The sequence below is a fragment of the Macaca mulatta genome, chromosome 18 (assembly GCF_049350105.2).
Source record: "Macaca mulatta isolate MMU2019108-1 chromosome 18, T2T-MMU8v2.0, whole genome shotgun sequence".
Lineage (NCBI taxonomy): Eukaryota > Metazoa > Chordata > Mammalia > Primates > Cercopithecidae > Macaca > Macaca mulatta.
Window position 1 is genome coordinate 55,436,104 of NC_133423.1, and position 24,283 is coordinate 55,460,386.

The 24,283-nt window shown below is 38.9% G+C and overlaps 1 protein-coding gene across 7 annotated transcripts in view; it reads right to left on the reverse strand.

Moving 5' to 3' along the window:
- The window catches only part of KIAA1328, a 399,175-nt gene that overhangs the window by 132,692 nt on the left and 242,200 nt on the right, over positions 1 to 24,283 (reverse strand). For 4 of the 7 annotated variants that reach the window (XM_028838138.2, XM_001106820.5, XM_077974823.1 and 1 more), the window contains one exon: positions 21,259 to 21,920. In XM_028838138.2, coding sequence (XP_028693971.2) covers positions 21,259 to 21,920 — 662 coding nt within the window. Of the gene's footprint in view, positions 1 to 9,018; positions 9,127 to 21,258; positions 21,921 to 24,283 lie in introns of all 7 variants that reach the window. The other 3 variants (XM_028838137.2, XM_015121738.3, XM_015121740.3) reach the window with 1 other exon arrangement.

Genomic DNA, 24,283 nt, shown 5'->3' on the forward strand with positions numbered 1-24,283 from the left:
GTCCTTATATTGATATCTGTGCATCTGGTGTTATAGTCATTTCTTCCAATTTTATGGGTTCACTTTTATAAGAAAAGGGTTTTTCCTAGAAATGTATTTATAGTGGGGTTGGCTGAGTAGGGTGCTTTGGCTTTGATTCCGGGTGACTGCAGTAGTGTAGTCTTCGTATTTTTTTTAGCTGTAATTAGTGTCAGCAGTATCTGATAGTTCCTCAGTGGCTTAGGCTGTGGTTGTCAGCGTAAGCTGTGGCAAGGAATTAGTCTTCATGGTAGCTGGATGAGTGTGCCAGTCTCAGTCTCCCCAGTGATTTATGCAGGCACTGAGAGTATCAGGTCTAAGCAGGCCATACCTTGAGCATCCAAGTGGCTTGTTCTGGTGCTGACAGTGGCAATAGTTGTTTGGGCAGGTAGACAGGTCCTTGGGCCCCTGAGCAGCATGTCTGGCACTGGCAGTGGTAAGCCAATCCTCAGGCCCCTAAGTGTTGTGTGCAATAGCCACTGGTGTCAGTGATGGTCTGAGCAGGCCAGTCCTTGGGATTCTGGGGTATGTGCACATTTGCCAGTGGTGAACAGGATGGGTCTGTCCTTATGCCACTGGATGACATTTGTGAGTGACAGCAGTGGTGAGTATATCAGACCAATCTCCAGACCCCTGGAGATTGTGTGCAGGTGGCGGAAGGCAAAGAGAGCCCTATTCTCAGGTGCCCACAAGGTGTGCATGGGCATCAGTGGTGGCAAGTGGGGTGGGTCTATCTCCAAGTCTCCCAGATTGTGTGCACAAGCGCCATCAGCTGCAAGCAGAACAAGACTGCAAGATCCACAGTAGTAACACTGGCTTCAATTAGTGGGGTGGGTCAATCTACAGGCTGACAAATGGTATGCTAGAGCGCAAAGGTGGTAGATTGGGTGGATCTGTTCCTAGGCCCCTGGGTGTGAGTGTGGGCACCAGTGGCAGCGGGTAGGGTGCGCCTCTCATTAGGACTTCCTATGGTGCACTTGGCTGTAGGCAGCAGTGAGCAGGGTGAATTAATCCCCGGGCCCCTAGAGAATGCACCTGTGTGCCAGCAGCAGTGGGCGGAGTGGGCATGTCCTCAGATCTCCCAATGGTGCATGTTGGCAACAGCTGTGACAGATGGGTGGGTCAGCCCCCAGGCTACCAGATGGCATGCCTGGGCGCTGCTGGTAGTGGGTGGAATGGGCCTATCCTAAGGTTTCAGATGGCATACGAGTGGGCCAGTCCCCAGGCTCCCTGAAGGCATGTGCTGTTCTGTGGTCCTGCTGCTGGAGGAAGCAAGGTTGCTGTCAGTGGCAGCATCCCTAGATAGGCAGCTCTCAGGCTATGGGGAGCGCATGCTTTGGCTCCCTTTGTCCTGGGGCCAGCTTCCTTGGTGTGCTGAACTGCCTGTTCCCTAGGGTGTAGGACAATATGTGGACAACAGTGCTGGATATCTGGCTTCACTACTGGGTCCAGCCAGCATCATGGCAATTTAGCCCTCTAGAAAGATGTGGAGGGATGTCAGCAGGGTTCCAGAGATGTGAAGATGCAGGAGTTCTTGGGACCTAAGGCAGAATGTAGTTCGATGGAGGCTGATCTCCCAAAATGGCAGAGAGATGCAGCTGCTTGAGTCTCGGGGATACGTGGGACCCAGTATCAACTCTCTCGCTGGAACAATGCTGTTGCATGGGCTCCAGGTAGCTGCCTATACTAGTCTCAGTGCCCATAAGAACTGAAAAGCTCTCCCATAGCTAGAATTATAGGAGCCCATGGTGGGAATGTGGACCACTGGAGATCACTTGCTAACTCTTTCCGTATAATGAGGGCAGAACTTAAAGAACATGGTAGTGCTTTACTTCACTTTATTTTCCCAGTGAGTTCTTCCTGGTATGAGCTGATCCTGGCCAGACTGGTGGCTTTGCCTCTCTCTCCTTCTGTGCCTCAGAGGTTCCCTGTGACTTCCCTGTTGAATTCCAGTGCTTCTCTCCAAGAAGCTCTATTTGACACTTAGTTATTTACTTACTATTTTGATCCTTCTTTGTAGAGGAAATGAGTTCTGGGTGACTGTAGGGATTCATTTTGAACTATTATTTTTTGCTTTGTTTTCCCTGATTAGTTGTGGAAGGTTTTACAGATTTATTATTTGGATTTACCTTTCTGAGAGTTGCCTATTTAAGGTAGTTTATCTTATTGATTCAAGAGAATGTCTATATTCTGGATGTATTAGTATTCATCATCTTCTGATGATTTCTTATTATACCTTCAACTGAGGTTATTTCAAGTTTATCAGCATCCTCCTCCCTGATGTTCTCCTCATTGCCATCTTTCTTAGGAGACTTCCTTTCATACTTAACTGAGAAAGACTGAGATTTAAAAAATTAGTGCTCCAGTCAAAGAGACAGACATGCTCTAAGGTTTAGGGGCATCTGGGCACATATGACCTAAATTTAAATAATTATGACAAAAATATAAGACTATACACGGCTTTCAAAAAAATGTCCTAAGAGCCTCTGAGAAGACCATATATCTTTCAAAATCATACATTATAAGGATTTCAAGAAACTCCGGCAAGTGCTTCCAAGTCTGACAGTCATTGGTAAGCCAAGAATTCTCACATGGCAGGCCTTAATTATTTAATCTAATGTGAGGTTGAAAGAAGTAAAGACAATGAATTTAATGTCTATTTCATTCCACTGGCTATGTAAATGATGTTGTCTCCGCTAACACCAGGAACTGGCAGAGATACATCAGGGGAGAATACTGTAGAGACTTGAGAAGCCTTTGTAGAATTATTAAACAAAAATGACCACTAATTTTAGAAAATACAATCAAGAATGGTTATGAAAATGATTCACTTACTTTGTACCTTACAGGCTCTTCGGCTTTAACACTAGAACTCCCTAAATAAAATTTAATTTCAAGCAAATTTTATTTATTTGGATATTTAAATTATCTTAGTATTAAAAATACTGTTTTTAAAATATTAAATTTAATTAAGAATTTGGGACTAAAATAAATGAGATAATGAGAACGTGAAAACTTTTTTTAAAATTAAGAGTTCATTTTGAGTTAATTATATACAATTACCAAAATCTAATTGCAATTTATTTCCTATTGTCTGTGGGAAGAATCACAGGCAAGGGAATTTACATTGCTGCCTTTCTGCATAAATGCTACAGAATGAAAATAAATAATACGTGAGGTCTTAACAACAAATAAGAGCAAATGGTAGGGCACAGCTGAGCTAAACCATTGGAAGATAATTATCACATGAAAGGTGGTAATGATTTCAAAAGTCATAAGTTGTTTCTAAGTCCTTTGGTTTCTTTTTTAGTTAGTTTGTTTGATGTTAATTTATTGGTTATACAAAGATAACCCTTAAGAATGAACAGCTTTGTAATTTTGAATACTCATCTATAAGATATGACCATTTTTGTACTTTTATATAATACTGAGCAATTCAACAAAAATTTTTATTGTTAAGAAAAGAAAAGCTACCTTGCTAAGTGCTTTGGATGATATAAAAAGTCACTACCAGGCAGGGCTCAGTGGCTCATGACTGTAATCCCAGCACTTTGGGAGGCCGAGGTGGGTGCATCACCTGAGGTCAGGAGTTCAAGACCAGCCTGACCAACACGCTGAAATACTGTCTCTACTAAAAATATAAAAATTAGCTGGGCATGGCAGCATGCACCTGTAGCCCCAGCTACTCTGGAGTCCGAGACAGAAGAATTGCTTGAACCTGGGAGATGGAGGTTGCAGTGAGCTGAGATTGTGACACTGCACTGCAGCCCAGGTGACAAAATGAGACTTCATTTAAAAAAAAAAAAAAAAAAAAAAAGAAAGCCACTACACCTTCAAGTACCCTAATAGTAGAATAAGGCAAATATACAAGTATCCATCATCTATACATAATATAAGGGCTATAAAAGAAACACAAAGAAAATATTTCTGGAAGAGGTAATATTTGAGATAAGTCACAAAAGACAGGATGGAATTTGGTTGGCTAGAGATAGGGACCTATCCTCTCTACCTCAAACACACACACACACACATATATACGTATCCTACCCCACCACACCCTCCTAGGAAATTATTAATAGAACATGGATACCTTTGGGGCAGAATTACTATGCTTACCATAGCTCTGATAAATAACCATTATGTTCTGTTGAATGAGAAAAAAGTGTTCAATTTGATTTCTAAAATATATACAGATGTTGTATATATTTGTAAGCATAAAGAAAGGTTTAGAAGGATACATATTAGAGTGCTAACCCTAATTCAACCAAGACAGTCAGGACAGACAACAGAATAGAAAATAAAAAATGACCGATATTTTCTTAATATGTCTGTGATGTTTTACTTTTTACAAGAGAAATGTTGACATTAAAACTTTTTTAAAGTTTAATTAAAAAATTTTAAGGTGGTTTATGAAACAAAATTTATAATATAAAATTATACATACTCATGAATAAATACGAAATAATAATACATACAAAGATTACCTCCAGATGATGAGATTATAGGTACATTTTATTTTCTTCTTTAGTATTACCAGCATTTTATATTTTTTCTACCATAAGCAAGTAAGAAAGTAAATCAGTAAAGACACAGATAAACATGAATAGTATTAAAAATAAAAAAATTTAATTAAAAAATACATATCAACTAAGGAAGAACTGTAATATCCCTACATAAAAAATATGAACATAGGAAGGAAGTGAAAATTCCAAAAAGAAACACAAAGCATTAATAAACATAGAAAAGTATTCATTCGAATTGAATACAGAGTGACTGCAAATTACAAGATTCCATCTTTCTGCCTACTAAATTGTGAAATATGGTTTAAGTATACAAATAAACATTGGAGAGCTAATTTACATGACTGATTGAATACACATCTCTATTCTCTTCTAAAACCACTGAAAACTAATATTAAAAGAACAAAAAAGTTATAAAACCTATGAAGCTGCAAAGTGAAGACAGCACAACAGAGAAGAGATGTTATAGAATTTTAGAAGGCTGGAAAGCAGGTGTATCAGTTGAAACTCAACTAGCCAAGTAGTAAAGTCAAAACTGAAATATCTGCTAGCTGGGGTTGAAAGATGCTATAAGCTGAAACATGTCAGAGAACTCCTGAAAGGCTCAGGGACTAGAGTAAGCAGGTAGAAATGCAGATGGTACTAAAAGCACAGCTGATTTAAAGTCTCTACAGCAGTGAAAAGCCAACGTGTCCTCCTCTATCCGTCCCCACTGTATGAAGACGACTGGAGGTTTATCCCCCAGGAGAGGCTCAAAAAGAATGACCTTGAACTTGGGGGCCTGAAATACATTCAGGGCAGAAATCCATATAGTTAAAAGGGAGATTAAGTGAAAGCCTATGTAACAAGTGATGAGCCCATTTTTTTTTACTTCCCCTGGCTCCCCACATTGGCATGAAACTTAAATAATGCTTTGATCTCTTATTTTCACACCTGCAAGAGATTTATCCATAGGGAAACTGATCATCCCAAGAGAAGAAAACCTATGGATAGTAGCAAGAGTCCCCAACGTGCCTACCTGATCATGGTGAAGTCCATTAGCTGACAAGCTCTGCTCATAACATACTTAGAGCTTTTCATAGTTTTTTATTGTTTTGCTTCACAGTATAGGTGGATCATCAGACATTTGTGGAAAAAAGCAATTTGAACTTGCTGAAAATAGACACAATTCACCAGGAAGAGATAAAACTTCAAAAATTATTACAAACATTCTCAGAGATAAGAAAAAAACATTGCATATGTAAAATGAGAATGGGTTTTATTTTAAAAAATGGCCTTTCTAAGAATAAGATGTTTTTAGAAATTAAGAATTATAACGCTGGGTGCAGTAGCTCATGCCTATAATCCCAGTTCTTTGGGAGGCTGAGGTAGGTAGATCACTTGAGCCCAGGAGTTTGAGACGAGCCTGGGTAACATGGTGAAACCCTGTCTCTAAAAAAAGCACACAAAAAAATTGGTTGGGTGTAGTGGCGCACCTGCAGTCCTAACTACCTGGGAGGGTGAGGGGGAAAGATCATTGAGCCCAGGAGACCAAGGATGCAATGAGCTGTGATTTGCCGCTGAACTTGAGCCTGGGCAACAGAATGAAACCCTGTCTCAAAAAACAAACAAACAAACAAACAAACAAACAAACAAAAAATCAATATGAAATATAGGAGAGAAAAATAAGAAAATCAGAGTTTATTCTAAGAGAGTCAACATCTCAGTAAGATGAGTTCTTGAAAGAGACAATACATTAGCAAAGAAAATTTCTCTAAATTGAAGAAAGCTTCCCAGTTAAAAGATTCTGCATGAATGCAAAAAGGTGTAACTTACGCATATCAGCATAAACTTTTAGAATTTTAGAGAAAGGTAAGTCCTAATAGTTGTGATGGGGAATAGGTCACATAAAAAAAAAAAAAAAAAAAAAAATAGACTGCAACACACTTCTTAATAGCAATACTAGAAACTAGAAGGTAATAGAATACAACCTTCAATCCTTTTTGAGGAAAACTATTAAGTCAGAATGCTATATAAAGTTAAACTATAAATTAAACATGAAGATTGACTAAAGACATTTTTTCAGAGGTGTGACACAAAAAAATTACTGCCTCTGTACTCCTACAGTAAGCTACTGCAGAGCATGTTCTAGTAAGATGAAAGGGTATAAACCAAAAAGAGGATAGGATGCTATCTAGGAAAAAAGGAATATAAGATAGAAAAGAAAGAAAATTTCCAGGATGATAGGTAAGGAAATTTCAGATGAAATCACTAGACAAAACACCTAGATAATAATAAAGTTCATACTAGAGCAGGATTTTATGGAAGTCTCCAGGAAGGATATCTTGTAAACTGTAATTGGCAAACACTGTATATATTTATTGTATGCAAAGTGATGTTTTGATATACTGTATGTATTCATTGCAAAATGATTAAATTGAGTTGGTTAACACATTTATCATCTTACATATTTATATATTTTTGTGGTGAGAACATTTAATATCTACTCTCTTAGCAATATTTAACTATATGATACGTTATTATAGCCATAGTCAACATGTTATACAACAGACCTCCAGAACATATTCATCCTTACTGAAACTTTGCAGTCTTTGAGCAGTATCTTCCTATTCCACCCCCTGCCCCTGCCTCCAACCCCCCAGGCCCTGGCGACCACTGATTCAACCTTTTTAGATTCTACATATAAGAGAGATCACAAAGTATTTGTCTTTTTGTGCTGAATAAGGCATTTTTAAACTCCAGAGAAAATAATTATACAAAATTAAATTTAATAATAATAATACATAGTTCAGCTGTGCATACAATATTTACAGTCTTATAGGTATTTTGATATAGATATATTGAGAGGACAGAGGGAAGGAAATAGCACATGTAGGGGTATGTTATATATGTAGACAGAAATATGGAGAGAGGGAGGAGATGGAAAACGGGAGAAAGAAAGGTAAAGCGAGGGAAGATAAAACGGAGAAAAGGAGGGAGCAGATAGTTATCAGTGAGAGCTAAATCATCAACTTCCATAGCAGAAAGTCAATACTAATAACTACATAAGTCTGTTATTCAGAAATATGGATAAAAATACTAGAAGGAACAGATAAAAGAGGAAACATCTACAACAGTCAAAACTGCTTGTTGGAAGAAGAACGTCAGCAAGATGGCAAAATAGGACTTTCAAGGACTTGTCCCTGCCCCTCCCATCTCCCCCATCAGAAACATCAATTTGAATAACCATCCACCTACAAAAATACTTTTATAAGAGCTATATAAACCAGATGAGAGATTATAGCACCAGGTTGTAGCACAAAAATAAGAAGGAATGTATTGAAGAGGGTAGGAAGAATAGACTTACATTACTGGCAGTACCCTTTCCCCAAACTCTGGCAACACAGTAGACAGAGATACCCTGTATTTGGGCAGGGAAGAGAGGGAAGTGAGAACCAGACTTTGCCTCAGACGCTAACATCAGGCCCACCTCAGTAAAAGCTAGAGTTGGCAGCCCCTCCTGGTCCCAGACTCTAGGCCAATACTACATAATGAGCATTCAGACCTGCCTCAGCACCAGGTGGGATCCTGCTATTCCAAATTCCAGCCCTGCCTCAGATTCCAGACCAGCCCAGAGCCAGGTCAGTCCACAAAACCCAAGTTTACCCCCGCCCCAGTCTAGATTGGCATCCCTGACCTCCGGTACCAGGCCTGCCCCATGCTACGTCAGTCTTTATGGTCCCACCCTGAGGCAGACCCAGGCCTGACACCACAGAACCCAGTGCTGGGCTGGCTCCACAGACCCAGGATCCAGGACCCAGTTTCAAGGCCTACCCTTTAGCTCCAGGATCCAGATTGGTTGTTACGGACCTAGCCTCTAGGCCAGCAATCACACAAAACAATTTGGCAACGTGAATCAAGGATTGTAAAAAGATTCATATATACTTTGTACTAGTAATTCCACTTACAGGAATCTATAACAAGGAAATAGGTAGAGATAAAGTTAAAACATTTATTTAGAGAAATGTTCTTCAAGGCAAAATTTATAATAGCAAAACCCTGTATTATCCGATAACAGACTAATAGATATATATTGAGCAGAGTTGCCAAGCAATACATATTTGTCGAATGAATTAATGTTTTCACAGAGTATATAATAAGACCAGAAAATATGATACAGTGAAAAAAAGTAACATAAAATTCTGTATAAGCATAATCCTTAATACTCAACATAGACTATAATACCACACCAAAAAAAAAAAAAAAAAAGAAAAGAAATAGAAAAGAGCTCAAAAGATTATCTCAAAGCTGTAGGATTATGAATGATTTTTATTTTGTTTTTCATACTTTTCTATATTTTTCAAAAATTTATAACAGGAATGTACTTATTCATACGGTCACAAAACTGTATTAATCAATATAGAGTTATAAATGCATACCAAACATAGCCTAAATATTTATGCCCTTAATATTCTTGTTTTCACTAAGACTTCAGGTTTACCTTGGTCCAGAGTCACTGCCATTCATATCCAGTTTGAGTTCTTGGGGTTTAGTAAGCTCTTTTTCAGCAACCACTTCTCTCGACTTAAACAGAGCCTGAGCTCTTAACCTGTAAAAATTAATTTTAAAAATTTCTAATCTTGTGAAGCCTGATAACCTGAATGATAAACTCTGGAAAACCATGCTCTTTCAGCTAGATCCCCAGAAATTATTTTCCAATTAAAACTCAGTCAAAAAATAAATGAGTTAAAAATAAATGAGTAATTCTTAAATATACATAAACAAACACAAAATGATTTCATAGTAACTTAAATTTTCTTTATAGAAAAGGTAGGGAAGATTAAGTTGGTTAGAATATCATTTAAAAATTCAAAATTATAGACACTTCAATAGGAGTACTTTAAATATCTGCTGTAGAAAGTTAATTCTTCCCTCTATTCATTGTAAGCAAGTGTATTGCAATCACCAGTGTCTCAACGTGAATTCTAGTAACTCTAACACTGACCCTGACCAACATTTATAGGGGAAGCATCCACTTCTCATACTGCCATTTCAAAGAATTAGGGGCACAGCTCACTAACCAACATATTTTCCCTGAGTCAAAGATGAATTCTTCCAAAAGAATTGGAAGACACTTTATCCATCAATGCTTACTTAGCCCTACATTGACATGTACTGAGGAGGGAAAGCCATTGAAAAACTCAGGAAAAAGGTCTTCTGCCGGGAGTTTGAGTGTCAGTCACTGGTATCAAATATGTGACACTTATTTTCTTGTCTTTTAAGAAATGTTCTCTGGTTATCTGTAAAAGTATATTCTTTAACTATGAAATCAAACTCTGAAGTGTAAAAACATTATTAAAACAATATTGTCATTTTCATCATTGTCAAAAGACATTCCTATAATTCCAACTAACTGGCTGGAATTAATGTACAAAGTACATGGATTAATTCCCTAAAGGAACTTACAGTTTAAGACTAATATTTGGTGGTGACACATAGGTAGGAAAATGTAGATGCAAAACGCCCAAATCAGGGAATTATGAGAAAAGTGAAAAAACAGCAGCAATAATATCAGTCACAGTAGCTTCTACAGCAGTAGAGATGATCTTGATGACAGCAACTATGTTTAAGGAGTGCATTTTATATATACTATTGTACTGATCCTTACAACCACTCTATAACACAGTTACTTTTACCATTATCTATTTATAAATTACTAAAGTGATGGCTGAGCCAGGCACATAACTCTCTCAAGGTGACACATTTTTCACTGGTGAACACTGAATTTTATCATAGCTAGGTAGAGAGTACAAGTAATAAGGCATATTGTTAGAGTAGGAGACAAAGGTAAATATTTATAATGAGCCTTGATTTTTATTCATTATACATACACTACTTTGCTCCAAAAATGATTTAAGGTGGTTCTTGCCACAATCATGATTAATATTCTGGATAAATCTTCTCTGATCAATCTGGAAAGTGCTCACAAAGATAATACCCTTTCGAAAGCTGTTACTGACAATCATGTAGTAGCAAGGTGGCAGAACGAATCATTAATTACAATTTAAGTAAATGTCAATGTCATGCCAAATTTATTCTAAAATGACAAGCTTGTCCCAAGATTCTGAACTACTGTAACAATTCTGTGCTACTCATTTGGTATTCAATTGGATTGCCTTCCCAATATTTTTCTTGAACATTCTGAGCACTATAAACAACGGCTTGTGTACAGCAGATATTAATTCATGAGTTTAGTTGAAGTGAAATTCCCTGAGGCCAGGCGTGGTGGCTCATGCCTGTAAGTCCAGCACTTTGGGAGGCCGAGGTGGGTGGATCACCTGACAGGAGTTTGAGACCAGCCTGGCCAACATGGCGAAATCTCATTTCTACTAAAAATACAAAAATTAGCTGGGCGTGGTAGCAGGTGCCTGTAATCCCAGCCATTTGGGAGGCTGAGGCAGGAGAATCCCTTGAACCCGGGAGACAGAGGTTGCAGTGAGCCAAAATCACACCACCGCACTTCAGCCAGGGCTACAGAGTGAGACGCTGTATCAAAAAAAAAAAAAAAAAAAAAAAAATTCCTTGGGGCAGGTAAATGACAAGCTCAGTAAAGATATATAAAAGTTAAAATTATATATATATATATGAGATTGTGAGTAATATAGCGAGCCAAGATCAAGTCTTGCGTCTTTTAATATCCCTCACATGGAGTTTTGTGCAGAGTAGAGGGCTTAGTAAATATGTGCTCAGACAAGAAGAATGAAACTCAATTACAGAACACCATTACACATTAAACAATAAGGTGCTAATTTTGGACATATTCAATAACAAATTATTAGTTATGTGAAAAAGAAACCAGACCTAGAAATTTTAAGTAGTGGGATTTTGACTGTGTTATAATGAAAAGTCAGGGTGTGGATAAATGGAAAAGTAGGACAGAGATATTTAAATCAGATGAAAATGTAGAGCTTGAGAAAGAAACATGAATGATGTACTGAAAAGATCTCAAGGAAACAAATCTGCCTTTTGGAAAAAAAACTTTATTTCTCAGGAAAAGTGGGACAAATGGGTAGAGAGGTAGTTCCAAATTATAAAAGGCTTCAAATTCTAGGTTGAATAAACATAACCCAATACAAAATTATCAGGGGTTTTTAAAATTCAGAAGTGGCACAATAAAAGCAATGTCTTAGGAGGATTCATTTGAAATAGATATTCTTGTTATATGATACTAATGTGCAGAAGGTTGAATTTCAGATAACCCAAAAGTGATAAAATTACATAAACCTAAAAAGTAGGCCAGAGAGTAGGGCAACTTTCAGCCTAGAAATATAAATTGTGATACCGATTAATTAAATGCATAGATTTATGGTCCTAGTTCTGGGTTGCACCAGCTAACTATGATAAAACATGGTGGCAGTAAGCAGGAGAACTAGAGGTGAAAGCTGTTCAATTAAAAATGTCTTGGCGGGGTGCGGTGGCTCATGCCTGTAATCCCAGCACTTTGGGAGGCTGAGGTGGGCGGATCACTTGAGGTCAGGAGTTTGAGACCAGCCTGGTCAACATCGTGAAACCCTGTTTCTACCACAAATACAAAAATTAGCCTGGTGTGGTGGCGTGTGCCTGCAATCCCAGCTACTCGGGGAGGCTGAGGCAGGAGAATTGCTTGAACCCGGGAGGCAGAGGTTGCAGTGAGCCAAGATCGCACCACTGCACTCCAGCTTCAGTGACAGAACGAAACTCTGTCAATAAATAAATAAATAAATAAATAAATATCTTGAGTCTCGGTTTCTCTGGGCATCTCACTTGGATTTGGATTTTTTTTTTTTTTTTAATTATCTTGATTGGAAATACCTTTGTTTTAGGATGAGAGCAACATAAGGATACATGAAATGGCAGACCTACGACTGGGATGAATAAAGGCACCAGAAACCAGCATGACTAGTTCTTTTTTTTTTTTGAGACAGAGTCTTGCTCTGTAACCCAGGCTGGAGTGAAGTGGCCTGATCTCAGCTCACTGCACTGCAACCTCTGCCTCCTGGGTTCAAGCAATTCTCCTGCCTCAGCCTCCCGAGTAGCTGGGATTACAGGTGCCTGCCACCACGCCCAGCTAAGTTTTATATTTTTAGTAGAGACGGAGTTTCACCATGTTAGCCAGGATGGTCTCGATCTCCTGATCTCGTGATCCACCCGCCTGGGCCTCCCAAAGTGCCAGGATTACAGGTGTGAGCCACTGTGCCCGGCCAAGCATGACTAGTTCTAAAGGTGGCCAGTGTTACAGCTGGGTACTGTCTGATAGTTTGGATATATTTCCTTCACAAAGGCTAACCAAGAAGACTGAAAATGACCCAAAGTAAATAAAGTAAAACATTGGGGCTCCTAAAGCCAGAAAGCAAATAACTCTTTCCAAGGATAATACCCATCTAACCAAAAGGTTGCATTGTAGTCAAATACCAACCACTTTCTTTTTTTTTTATTTTTTGAGACGGAGTCTCGCTCTGTCGCCCAGGCTGGAGTGCAGTGGCCGGATCTCAGCTCACTGCAAGCTCCGCCTCCCGGGTTTACGCCATTCTCCTGCCTCAGCCTCCTGAGTAGCTGGGACTACAGGTGCCCGCCACCTCGCCCGGCTAGTTTTTTGTATTTTTTTTAGTAGAGACGAGGTTTCACCGTGTTAACCAGGATGGTCTCGATCTTCTGACCTCGTGATCCGCCCGTCTCGGCCTCCCAAAGTGCTGGGATTACAGGTTTGAGCCACCGCGCCCGGCCAGCCAACCACTTTCAAGTAAAGGAACTCAATACATGAGATGAGAACATGGTCAGCTTAAACTGACAATTAGCATAAAGAGATCCGGGTTCCAGAAAGATCTCAAGCTATTTTATGTGAGTAGTTTTCCAGATGGTATACGTTTTTATAATTTAAAAAAGTAACAAATTTCAAAGGTAATAACAGAAAACAGGCATTCTCTGCCTATCACCAAAGTATACTGTGAACCTTCCTGGTCATTTTGCTTTCTTAAGTACTTTTGTTCAATCCACAAAAATCTAATGTTTGAATAAAAAATAATAAAATATAACGATAAAATTTAATTCACACAGTTTCTGGATAAATGAAATTAGAAGAAAATTAGAAACCATTAGACTTATTGAACTGTTTTTTTTGTTTGTTTGTTTGTTTTTGAGACAGAGTCTTGCTCTGTCACCAAGGGTGGAGGTGCAGTTGGTGCAATCTCAGCTCACTGCAACCTCCACCTCCCGCATTCAAGCAATTCTCATGCCTAAGCCTTCTGAGTAGCTAGGATTACAGGCGCCCACCACCACACCTGGCTAATTTTTGTATTTTAGTACATACGGGGTTTCACCATGTTGGCTAAGCTGGTCTCAAACTCCTGACTTCAGGTGATCCACTCGCCTTGGCCTCCCAAAATGCTGGAATTACAGGCATGAGCCACCATGCCTGGCCTGAACTTTTACATATGTATTTGCTTTCCATTATTTAATAAAAATCTCTAGGGACTTACAGTTCTGAGACATGATGAAATAGCTGCACTTCTCTCTACCCCTGTACAACTAAAAATCTTAGACATTATACTTGAAACCAACATAAGGATACTGTAAAAGGTAAGAAACGGAGGCCAGAAAAACAACAACATGGTGAGTTTCCTGGGCTTGGTTTTTACCTTAGAAATCTTGCATGTGGGAGAAGCTGGCAACCTAGAAACTCTAAAGTCATAGAGGAAAAAATAGACTGCTCTCTCTGTCTAAAGGATCAGGAAAGGAGCAGTCTATATTGACAGAAAATTTTCAGACAATAACTGTCCTACTGCAGCCAAACATCATGGGAAAAACTGTGGTCTCACTTCCCTCATTCCCACCAGCAAAGGTCCAGTGGGAGGCTAGACTTCCATTTTCCAATGGTTCAATGAGACATCTTAAATCTTCACTGGGGTGGTGTTAGACAGCCAAGATCAGTATCTCACACCATAAACTGAAAATGTCCAGAATGCAATAAAAATCACTCATCATGCCACAAATGAAGATAATCTCAACTAGAATAAAAAGACAACCAGCAGAAACTAGTGTCAAGATGACATAAATGTTGGCATTATCTGATAAGAACAGTAAAGCATGCATCATAAAAATGCCTCAAAGGCACTTAGGAATATGCTCTTTGAAAGGAAAAGAACAGAAAGTCTCTGAAAATAAAGAGAAAACATAAAGAAGAACTAAGTGGAAATTTTAGCTCTGGAAAAAAGATAACTGAAAAAGACAATAAGTAAAATTTAAAAACTCAATGGACTGGCTCAAAAACAGAATGAAGAGGACAAATGAAAGAACCAGAAATTTGAGAATAGAACAAGAGAAACTGCACAATCTGAACAACAAAGAGAAATAGACTAAATACACACAAAAAAGCCTAAACAGAATGTCAGAGACATGTGGAACATTTTAATAGTTGCCATTCTGACTGGCATGAGATGGTATCTCACTGTGGTTTTGATTTGCATTTCTCTAATAATCAGTGATATTGAGTTTTTTTCCATATATTTGTTGGCCACATAAATGTCTTCTTTTGAGAAGTGTCTGTTCATATGCTTTGCCTACTTTTTGATGGAGTTGTTTTTTTCTTGTAAATTTGTTTAAGTTCCTTGTAAATTCTGGATATTAGACCTTTCTCAGACGGGTAGATTGCAAAAATTTTCTCCCGTTCTGTAGGTTACCTGTTCACTCTGATGACAGTTTCTTTTGCTGTGCAGAAGCTCTTTAGTTTAATTCAATCCCATGCGTCAATTTTGGCTTCTGTTGCAATTGCTTTCGGCATTTTCATCATGAAGTCTTTGCCCATGCCTATATCGCAAATGGTATTGCCTAGGTTTTCTTCTAGGGTTTTTATGGTGTTGGGTTTTACATTAAGTCTTTAATCCATCTTGAGCTAATTTTTGTCTAAGGTGTAAGGAAGGGGTCCAGTTTCAGTTTTCTGCATATGGCTAGCCAGAGATCATGTCCTTTACAGGAACATGGATGAAGCTGGAAGCCATCATCTTCAGCAAACTAACACAGGAACAGAAAATCAAATCCCACATGTTCTCACTCATAAGTGGGAGCTGAACAATGAGAACACATGGACACAGGGAGGAGAACAACACACACCAGAGCCCATTGGGGAGTCGGAGGCAAGGGGAAGGAACTTAGAGAATGGGTCAATAGGTGCAGCAAACCACCGTGGCACCCGTATACCTATGTAACAAACCTGTATACTCTGCACACATATCCCGGAACTTAAAGTAAGATTTTAAAAAAATGTGGAGCCATAACAAAAGACTGTAAATTTATGTCATTAGCTAGCCAGAGGAGGGCATGGGGTTCAAAAAGTATTAGAAAAAAAAATTAGAGAAAAATTCCTAAATTTGACAAAAGACACAAAACTATAAATCAAGAAGCTGATCAAAGTTTTTATAGGATAAAGAAATCCATGTGAAGACATATCACAGTGAAATTTCTTAAAACTAAAGACAAAAAAATCTTTAAAAAGCAAAAGAGAATTAATTATATTTTATGTATAGAGAAAAATAATGCAAATGACTGTGGAAAACATCGGGGGCAGAAGAAAATGCCACATTATTCAAGTGCTGATAGAAAAGAAAAAAAGCAACCCTGTCAACTCAGAATCCTATATTCAGCAATGGTAATATCCTTTAGAAATGATGTAAAAATGAGAACATTTTCATATGAAGCAAAACTACTGCAGGCTTACCCTAAAGAACAGTTAAACAGAGCTCTAAAAACAAAACAACAAAACAAAAGATAAAAGAGGAAATCTCGGAACATCAGGAAGGAAGAACAATAGAAAAAAATAGAAATACAGATAAATATAATAGATTTTTTTCTCTTCACTTTTCTAAATTACTCTAACTTATTTTAAATTTGATGATTTAAGCAAAAATTATAATATTTTATGATGTGGTTCTTAATGAGAGACTCTGTTTAGGTTTAGTCTATTTCTGTTGTTCAGATTGTAAAATTTCTCTTGTTCTGTTCTCAATGAGAAACTCTTTAAGACAATTATAAATGGGGGAGGGTAAGGGAACTTAAAGGGAGATCAAATTTCTACATTTAATTTAAACTGATAAAATATGACACCAACAGACTTTGATAAGTTATGTGTGTATAACAGAATATTTAGAGCAACCAATAAAACAAATCTATTCAAAGAAATATACTCAAAAACACTACAGTGGTTTCTTGGTATCCTCAGGGAATTAGTCCCAGACCTTCTCCCATACCAAAATCCCATGGATTTGCTCACATGATGTGTATGTATATATAATCTTTGCACATCGTCTGGTATAATTTAAATCATCTCTACATTACTTATAATACTGGTAATACCTACTATAATGTCAATGCTATGTAAACATTTGCTATACTATATTTTTTATTTATACTAGTTTTATTGTTGCATTATTTATTGCCCCCAAATATTTTCAATCCACAGTTGGTTGACTCCAGGGATATGGAGGGCCAACTATATGGGAAATCATATACAATTTACATTAAAAGTAAGTGTCTGGGCCGGGTACGGTGCCTCATGCCTGTAATCCCAGCACTTTGGAAGGCTGAAGTAGGCAGACTGGTTGAGCCTAGCAGCTCAAGACCAGCTTGAGCAAAATGGTGAAACCCCATCTCTACAAAAAACACAAAAATTAGCTGGGCATGGCAGCACACGCCTGTAGTTCCAGCTACTCAGGAAACTGAGGCAGGAGGATCACCTGAGCCCAGGAGGTCAAGGCTGCAGCAGTGAGCTGTGATCATGCCACTGCACTCCAGCATGGGCAACAGAGTGAGAGCCTGTCAAACCAAAAAAAAAAAAAAAAAAAAAAAAAAAAATCAAAAACAAGTAAATTTCTGAACATGACATACCAATTAAAAGAAACTGGCTGACTTAAATAAATGCTGTGTCTAAGAAACTGAATTCAAAATCACAACATATATATGGTGAAAGTAAAAGGATGGAAGAACACATACCTTGAAAATCTTAATAAAATGAAAGTAAGAATGGCTATATTAATATCGGGTAAAGGAGACTTTAGATAAAAAAAGATTACGAGGTAGGTGGATCACCTGAGGTTAGCAGTTAGAGACGAGCCTGGCCAACACGGTGAAACCCCATTTCTACTAAAAAATATATATATACATACATATAAACTAGCCAGACATGGTAGTGGGCACCTGTAATCCCAGCTATTCGGGAGGCTGAGGCAGGAGAATTGCTTGAACCCAGGAGACGGAGGTTGCAGTGAGCCAACACAGTGCCACTGCACTCCAGCCTCGGTGACAGAGTGAGACTCCGTCACAAAAAAAAAAAAAAAAAAAAAAAAATAGGGACCGAGAAAGACATTACATAGTGACAAGATGGTCGACCTGCCAAGAAGACATAGCAAATTTAAATGCATAAGCAGCAAAGAACAGAGGTATAAATATATAAAACAAATACTAATAGAACTAATAGGAAAAATAGATAATAGATATATCATAATTGTACCTGGAGATTTCAAAACCCCTCTGTCAATAAGTGATAGAAGTAGGTAGAAAATCAGCAAGAATATAGAAGAATTCAACAATACTGTCAAATAATAGGATCTAATTTACAGAACACTCCACCCAACAGCAGAATATATATTCTTTTCAAACATCGTGGAACATATATCAAGACAGAACATGCCCTAGGGTCCTTAAACTTCAATGAGTCTGAAAGAATGAAAATTATACAGTGTGTTATGTGAGCACAGTGGTATCAAACTAAAAATCAGCAACAGAAAGGCCGGGCGCGGTGGCTCAAGCCTGTAATCCCAGCACTTTGGGAGGCCGAGGCGGGCGGATCACGAGGTCAGGAGATCGAGACCATCCTGGCTAAGCCGGTGGAACCCCGTCTCTACTACAAAAAAATACAAAAAACTAGCCGGGCGAGGTGGCGGGCGCCTGTAGTCCCAGCTACTCCGGAGGCTGAGGCAGGAGAATGGCGGGAACCCGGGAGGCGGAGCTTGCAGTGAGCTGAGATCGGCCACTGCACTCCAGCCTGGGCGACAGAGCGAGACTCCGTCTCAAAAAAAAAAAAAAAAAAAAAAAAATCAGTAACAGAAATAAAACAGGAAAATCTTTAAGAACTTGGAAACTAAATATAGCACTTCTAAATAACCCATGGGTCAAATAGGAAGTTTCAAAAGATACCCCCAAAAAACACTGAATTGGATAAACATGAAAATGCAACATATCAAAATTTGTGGGACGCAGCTGAATCAGTGCCAAGAAGGGAATTTAGAGCACTAAATGCTTCAGTAGAGAAGTGAAAAAGTCTCAAACCAATATGCTTTCATCTTAACAAATTAGGAAAAAAGAAGAGCAAAGTAAATTTAAAGCAAGCAGAAGGAAGAAAATAATAAAGAGCAGAAACCAATGAAATTGAAAACAGAAAAATAACAAAAACTAAATGAAACAAAAAGCCAGTTATTTGAAAGATAATTAAAATGAACAAACCTGTGGCAAGGTAGATTATCCAATAGATAATTTGAATAGCCTTGTAAGTATAAAGGAAATTAAACTTGGAATTTACAGTCTCAAAAAATAAATCTCCAGGTCCAGATGGTTTCACTGGAGAATTCTACTACACATTTAAGGAAGAATTAACACCAATTCTACACAATCTTTTCCAGAAAGCAGAAGCAGAGTAAACATGTCCCAACTCATTTTATGAGGCCTGCATTACCTTGATACCGAAACAAGACAAGGACAAAGTGGGGGGTGGGGGGGAAGGAAACCAACAAAACAATATCCCTCATCAAAACTAATGCAAATAGGCCAGACACAATGGCTCACGCTTGTAATCCCAGCTACTCAGGAGGCTGAGGCATGAGAATCCCTTGAACCCAGCAGGTAGAGGTTACAGTGGGCTAAGATCACGCCACTGCACTCCAGCCTGGGTGACAGAGCAAGACTCTGTCTCAAAAAAAAAAAAACCAAAACAAAACTGATGCAAATATTCTCAACAAATATTAGTAAATGGAATTCAGTAACATTTTTAAAATCATACATTATGACCGAGTGGGGTTTAATTTCAGGGATGCAAGGCTGGTTTAATATTTAAAAATCTATGTAATTCACCATATTAACAGGGCAAATAAGAAAAGCACATGATCATAAAAGATACTTGACAAAATTCATAAAAGGTATTTGACAAAATTCAACATCTATCTATGATAAAACTTTATGTAATCCATAACAGAAAAAGTAGATAAATTGGACTTTATTAAAATTAAAAATTTTTGCTCTATGAAAGATCCTATTAAGCAATTGAAAAGGCAGAGTCAGGAGCAGTGGCTCAAACCTGTAATTCCAGCTCTTTAGAAGGCTGAGGCAGGAGAATTGTTTAAGTTCAAGACCAGTCTGGGCAACAGTGAGAACCTGTCTCTACCAAAAGAAAAAACAATTAAAGATAAACAAGAAAAGACAAGCCACAGACTGGGAGAAAATATTTGCTACTCACATATCTGACAAAGGACTTATATCTAGATATATGAAGAACTCTCCACACAGCAAAACACCCAAATGATCCAATTAGAATATGGGCAAAACTGAAGAGAGAATTTACTGAAGAAGATAGGAGGGCAAACAAGCACACACACAAAAAGATGTTCAACATCATTAGCCATTAGTGAAATGCAAATTAAGACTGCAATGAAATGTCACTATACACATATTAGAAGAGGTAAAATAAAAATTAATGACAATACCAAATGTTAATAAGGATGTGGAGAAAAGAAACACTATATAATAACAAAAGAGCAATTTAGCTTTTCAAGCACTGTTCTTAGGAAGAATTGTTAAGGGAAGAACAGCCCACATGTGGATAGGTTTATGAGAGTTTGTCATTCAACAGGTCATGCTTCATGGCCAGAAAGGGTTAAATTTAGAAGACTCCCATCACTTGTTATATTTTATATTATGGCAGGTAGACATAAATTTGGAATGATGACAGCTAATCTCACTGCTTTACAATCTAATTCCACACCCCGAAATCTCAAGTTTTTACTTAATGCCTAATATTGTCCACAATGATATCAAACAGCAAAGGATTCTGCATAATGGTAAGATCATTTTAAAATGTCTTTGGAACCCAGCAAAAATTACACCAGACTGCTCAGAAATAGATATTCTAAGCTATCAGTTTGGAAGACAAGGTAATCTTTGAAGTCTTTCAAAGAATAAAGGGGAATTTACTTAGTAGACATAACTGATATGCATCTTGAGCAAGCCAAGATCCAGAAGAACCTCTGGCTCTACACATCTGCTATAGTAATACAGCAATTTTACACTGTGTTCTCCAAACTACAGACATTGCTAAAAGAAGAGGCAGGACTCGGCCGGGCACGGTAGCTCACGCCTGTAATCCCAGCACTTTGGAAGTTCTAGGCAGGTAGGGTGGATCACAAGGTCAGGAGTTCAAGAACAGCCTGGCCAAGACGGTGAAACCCCGTCTCTACTAAAAATACAAAACTTAGCCAGATGTGGTGGCGGGCGCCTGTAATCCCAGCTACTCAGGAAGCTGAGGCAGAGAACTGCTTGAACTCGGGAGGCAGAGGCTGCAGTGAGCTGAGATTGTGCCACTGCACTCCAGCCTGGGCAATAGGGCAAGACTTCATCTCAAAATAAATAAATAAATAAATAAATAAGAAGAACAGGCAGTACTCACCAATTGTAATCCAGTCGAGACTGGTGAAGCTGTTGCTGTTTTAGAAGAAGCTTTGTCTCCTGCTGGGCCAGCAGATGCTGAAGACGTTCCTTTTCAATTTCCAGCTCCATTTTCTGAAGCATCAGTTGCTGCTTTCTATCTTCTGAGATCTGCTTTTTCAGAGTTTCATTTGGTTGCAGCGCCCCTCCACCATGCAACAGAGACGCCCAAGAAAGCCCACAATAACTGCATGATTCTGGATGTGTCTTAGGATGTTGAGGGGCCGTGTTTGTAGAATGGCTCTCATGAACATGATCTGCAGCAAGTCTATGACCACAGCATTGAGTAGGAGTAGGCTTAAGGTGTGGACATTCCTTCATGTGCAATTCTTCTTGTGGCATTTTCTCTCTTGGGACTGCATCTACTGGTTTTCTCCCTGGAGATTCATAATTACATGTTGTGGTCTCTGATGGTATCTTACCTAGATCATCTTTGGGATGATGAAGGGTTACTGGTTTCAAAGAATTATTCCTAAATGCTATAAGGGATTCTGAAGCTGAATCCTGGATTGCAGACTTAGGTCTTTGCTTGGTTTGATAGTAGGTCTGCGGTCTGGCTACACTCAAGTAGGAACCATCCAGTTCCACAGATGAACACTGGAGAGTGCTTTTTCTACTGGATACCTAGAAAGAACCACAAGATCACCTGTCAAATAAGAACACAATAAAACAAGTTCTTTCATTCAGTTTTTCAGAAATCAGTATATACGTTTACCAAGCCAAAGCTGTTGTTTTGTCTTAAATATTAAATTATAGCGTTCACACAGTTAAACAGACTTGTGCCCCAAAGCTACATTCATTATCAAACAATCTACACTTCAGTAAATCCATATAAAGATAAGAAAAATAAGTTGCTGCTACATGTTGCTTAAGCAAGATCTTTGGTGATTTCAGGAGTTGCAAATAATGAGAGTTACATAAAATCAATTTTGAGAAGAGGTAAAAGCCTTAAACATTAACATCTTAAAATGTTTACTTTTAGAATACTGAGCCAAGAAATCCATTCAGTCACCTTAAATATTCTTTGGCCATTACACAGCATGAGATTTGATGTAAAACATTTCACCTTATACTGAATAGAATGTGACTTACTGGTAGATCTTTGATGAGGTTTTATAAATATCTTTACAGAACACAGATAAAACCAACCACTTTCAACAAAATAGGATTCTAATCAAAAGCAGTTAAATACAAAAAATAGTTAATTTCATCTACAAACATAAGTGATTTTTCAATTAATCTATTCAAGTGATTAGTCTGATAGAATTTGGGCAGAAAGGAAGCAGTTGCAAATTATCTCTGACATGTCAATAGAATCAGATTTTCCAACATTTTAGCTGTAAGTCTATTCTATTGGTGAGAACAAAACTTAATCTATATCAGTGATTCTCAAACTTTAATGTGTAGCAGAATAACCTGGAGAGTGTTTGTTAAACATGAAACTATAGCTTAATCCCCAGAGTTTCCAAGTCTTTCTGTCTGGAGGAGACTCAGAGAATTTGCTCATATTGCTGATCTGGGACCACACTTTGAAAACTGTTGGTCTGTATCATGGAACATCTCCATCTCCCTTACTGTTGAGCTTAGCCTGGGAAGGTTGGGTTGTTATACTTAGCTCATCTCTGAACATTGTTACTTAGTATGACTAAGCAGCTTTTCTTCACAGTGTATTTCAGAAACATGGTATATCAAGATTCCAGGTTGTCCAAACAGAAATATTATAGTTTAATGTAAATGTTGTGTGTGTTACAGATGAGCAACTTGCCCATGAAGGTGGACACTTGTAATTAACAAAATAATAATGAAAGATAATGATCAGACTCTTTCAAGGGTAGCCCTTTATAACATAAAAACTTCCCCTCAATTTAGATCTAGAGCACAGCAAAAAAGAGCCTCCAAGTCCAATTACGTAACTAGCAAGATGGGTTGTTTGAAAACGTGTTATTCCTACCAGCTGTTATTTCTTTTGAGCAGTCAGAGTATAACCTTTAACACAAATCTGAAAGGAACAAATCCACTTGTGGAGGGAGAGGCCTTGTTTTCCAATGAAGGGAGCTGGGCACATTCCTCAGCCCCGGGCTCAAAACTCCCTGAGCCTAGTACAAACACATCCCATCCTCCCATCCCACCACATACCGCCATATATCTCTCAAACTCCCTGAGCCCAGTACAAACACCACCTGGAAAGTCTCCGATAAGGAGACAGCCGTTCAAGGTTACTAAAAGCGCGGGAGCCAAAAGAATTTCTTTGTTCCCCTGCAACTTTCGGGCTATAAAAGGCAAATGCTCGCATTGTTCGGGGCCCTCTTGCCCTCTTGTATACTGTGGAATGGAGGGACCAAGTTCGAACTTGTAGTAAAGATCCTTGCCACTTGGCTTTGACACTGGACTCTGGTGGTCTTCTTTGGGGAACAAACGGTCTGGGCATAACATCTGGGGGCTCGTCCGGGATTCCCCAAGCCCACCAGACCCCTGGTCAACGGATCTGCTAAGATCGATCTACTGATAGGTGAGCTGGCTCGTCTCCGTTTGTCTGTCTGTGTCTGTGTGTCTGTTCTAAATCTGAATCTGTGACTCGCGAGGTCTGAAACTGGAGCTGGCACAGTCCTGGCGGACGCGCTATAGGACGGCCAGTGGAGACCAGTGGGAGACGTCCACTGGCTCTCTTCTGATTTAAATTGCGATCTGAGCTGCCGGAGCGCGTTCGTGATCCAGGCAGCAGCTGACTCTGAGCCCGACTGCCGGGGCGCGCTGGCGATCTGAGCTGCCGGAGCGCGTTCGCAATCCAGGCAGCAGCTGACTCTGACCCCGACTGCCGGGGCGCGCTGGCGATCTGAGCTGCCAGAGCGCGTTCGCGATCCAGGCAGCAGCTGACTCTGACCCCGACTGCCGGGGCGCGCTGGCGATCTGAGCTGCCGGAGCGCGTTCACGATCCAGGCAGCAGCTGACTCTGACCCCGACTGTCGGGGCGCGCTCGCGATCTGAGT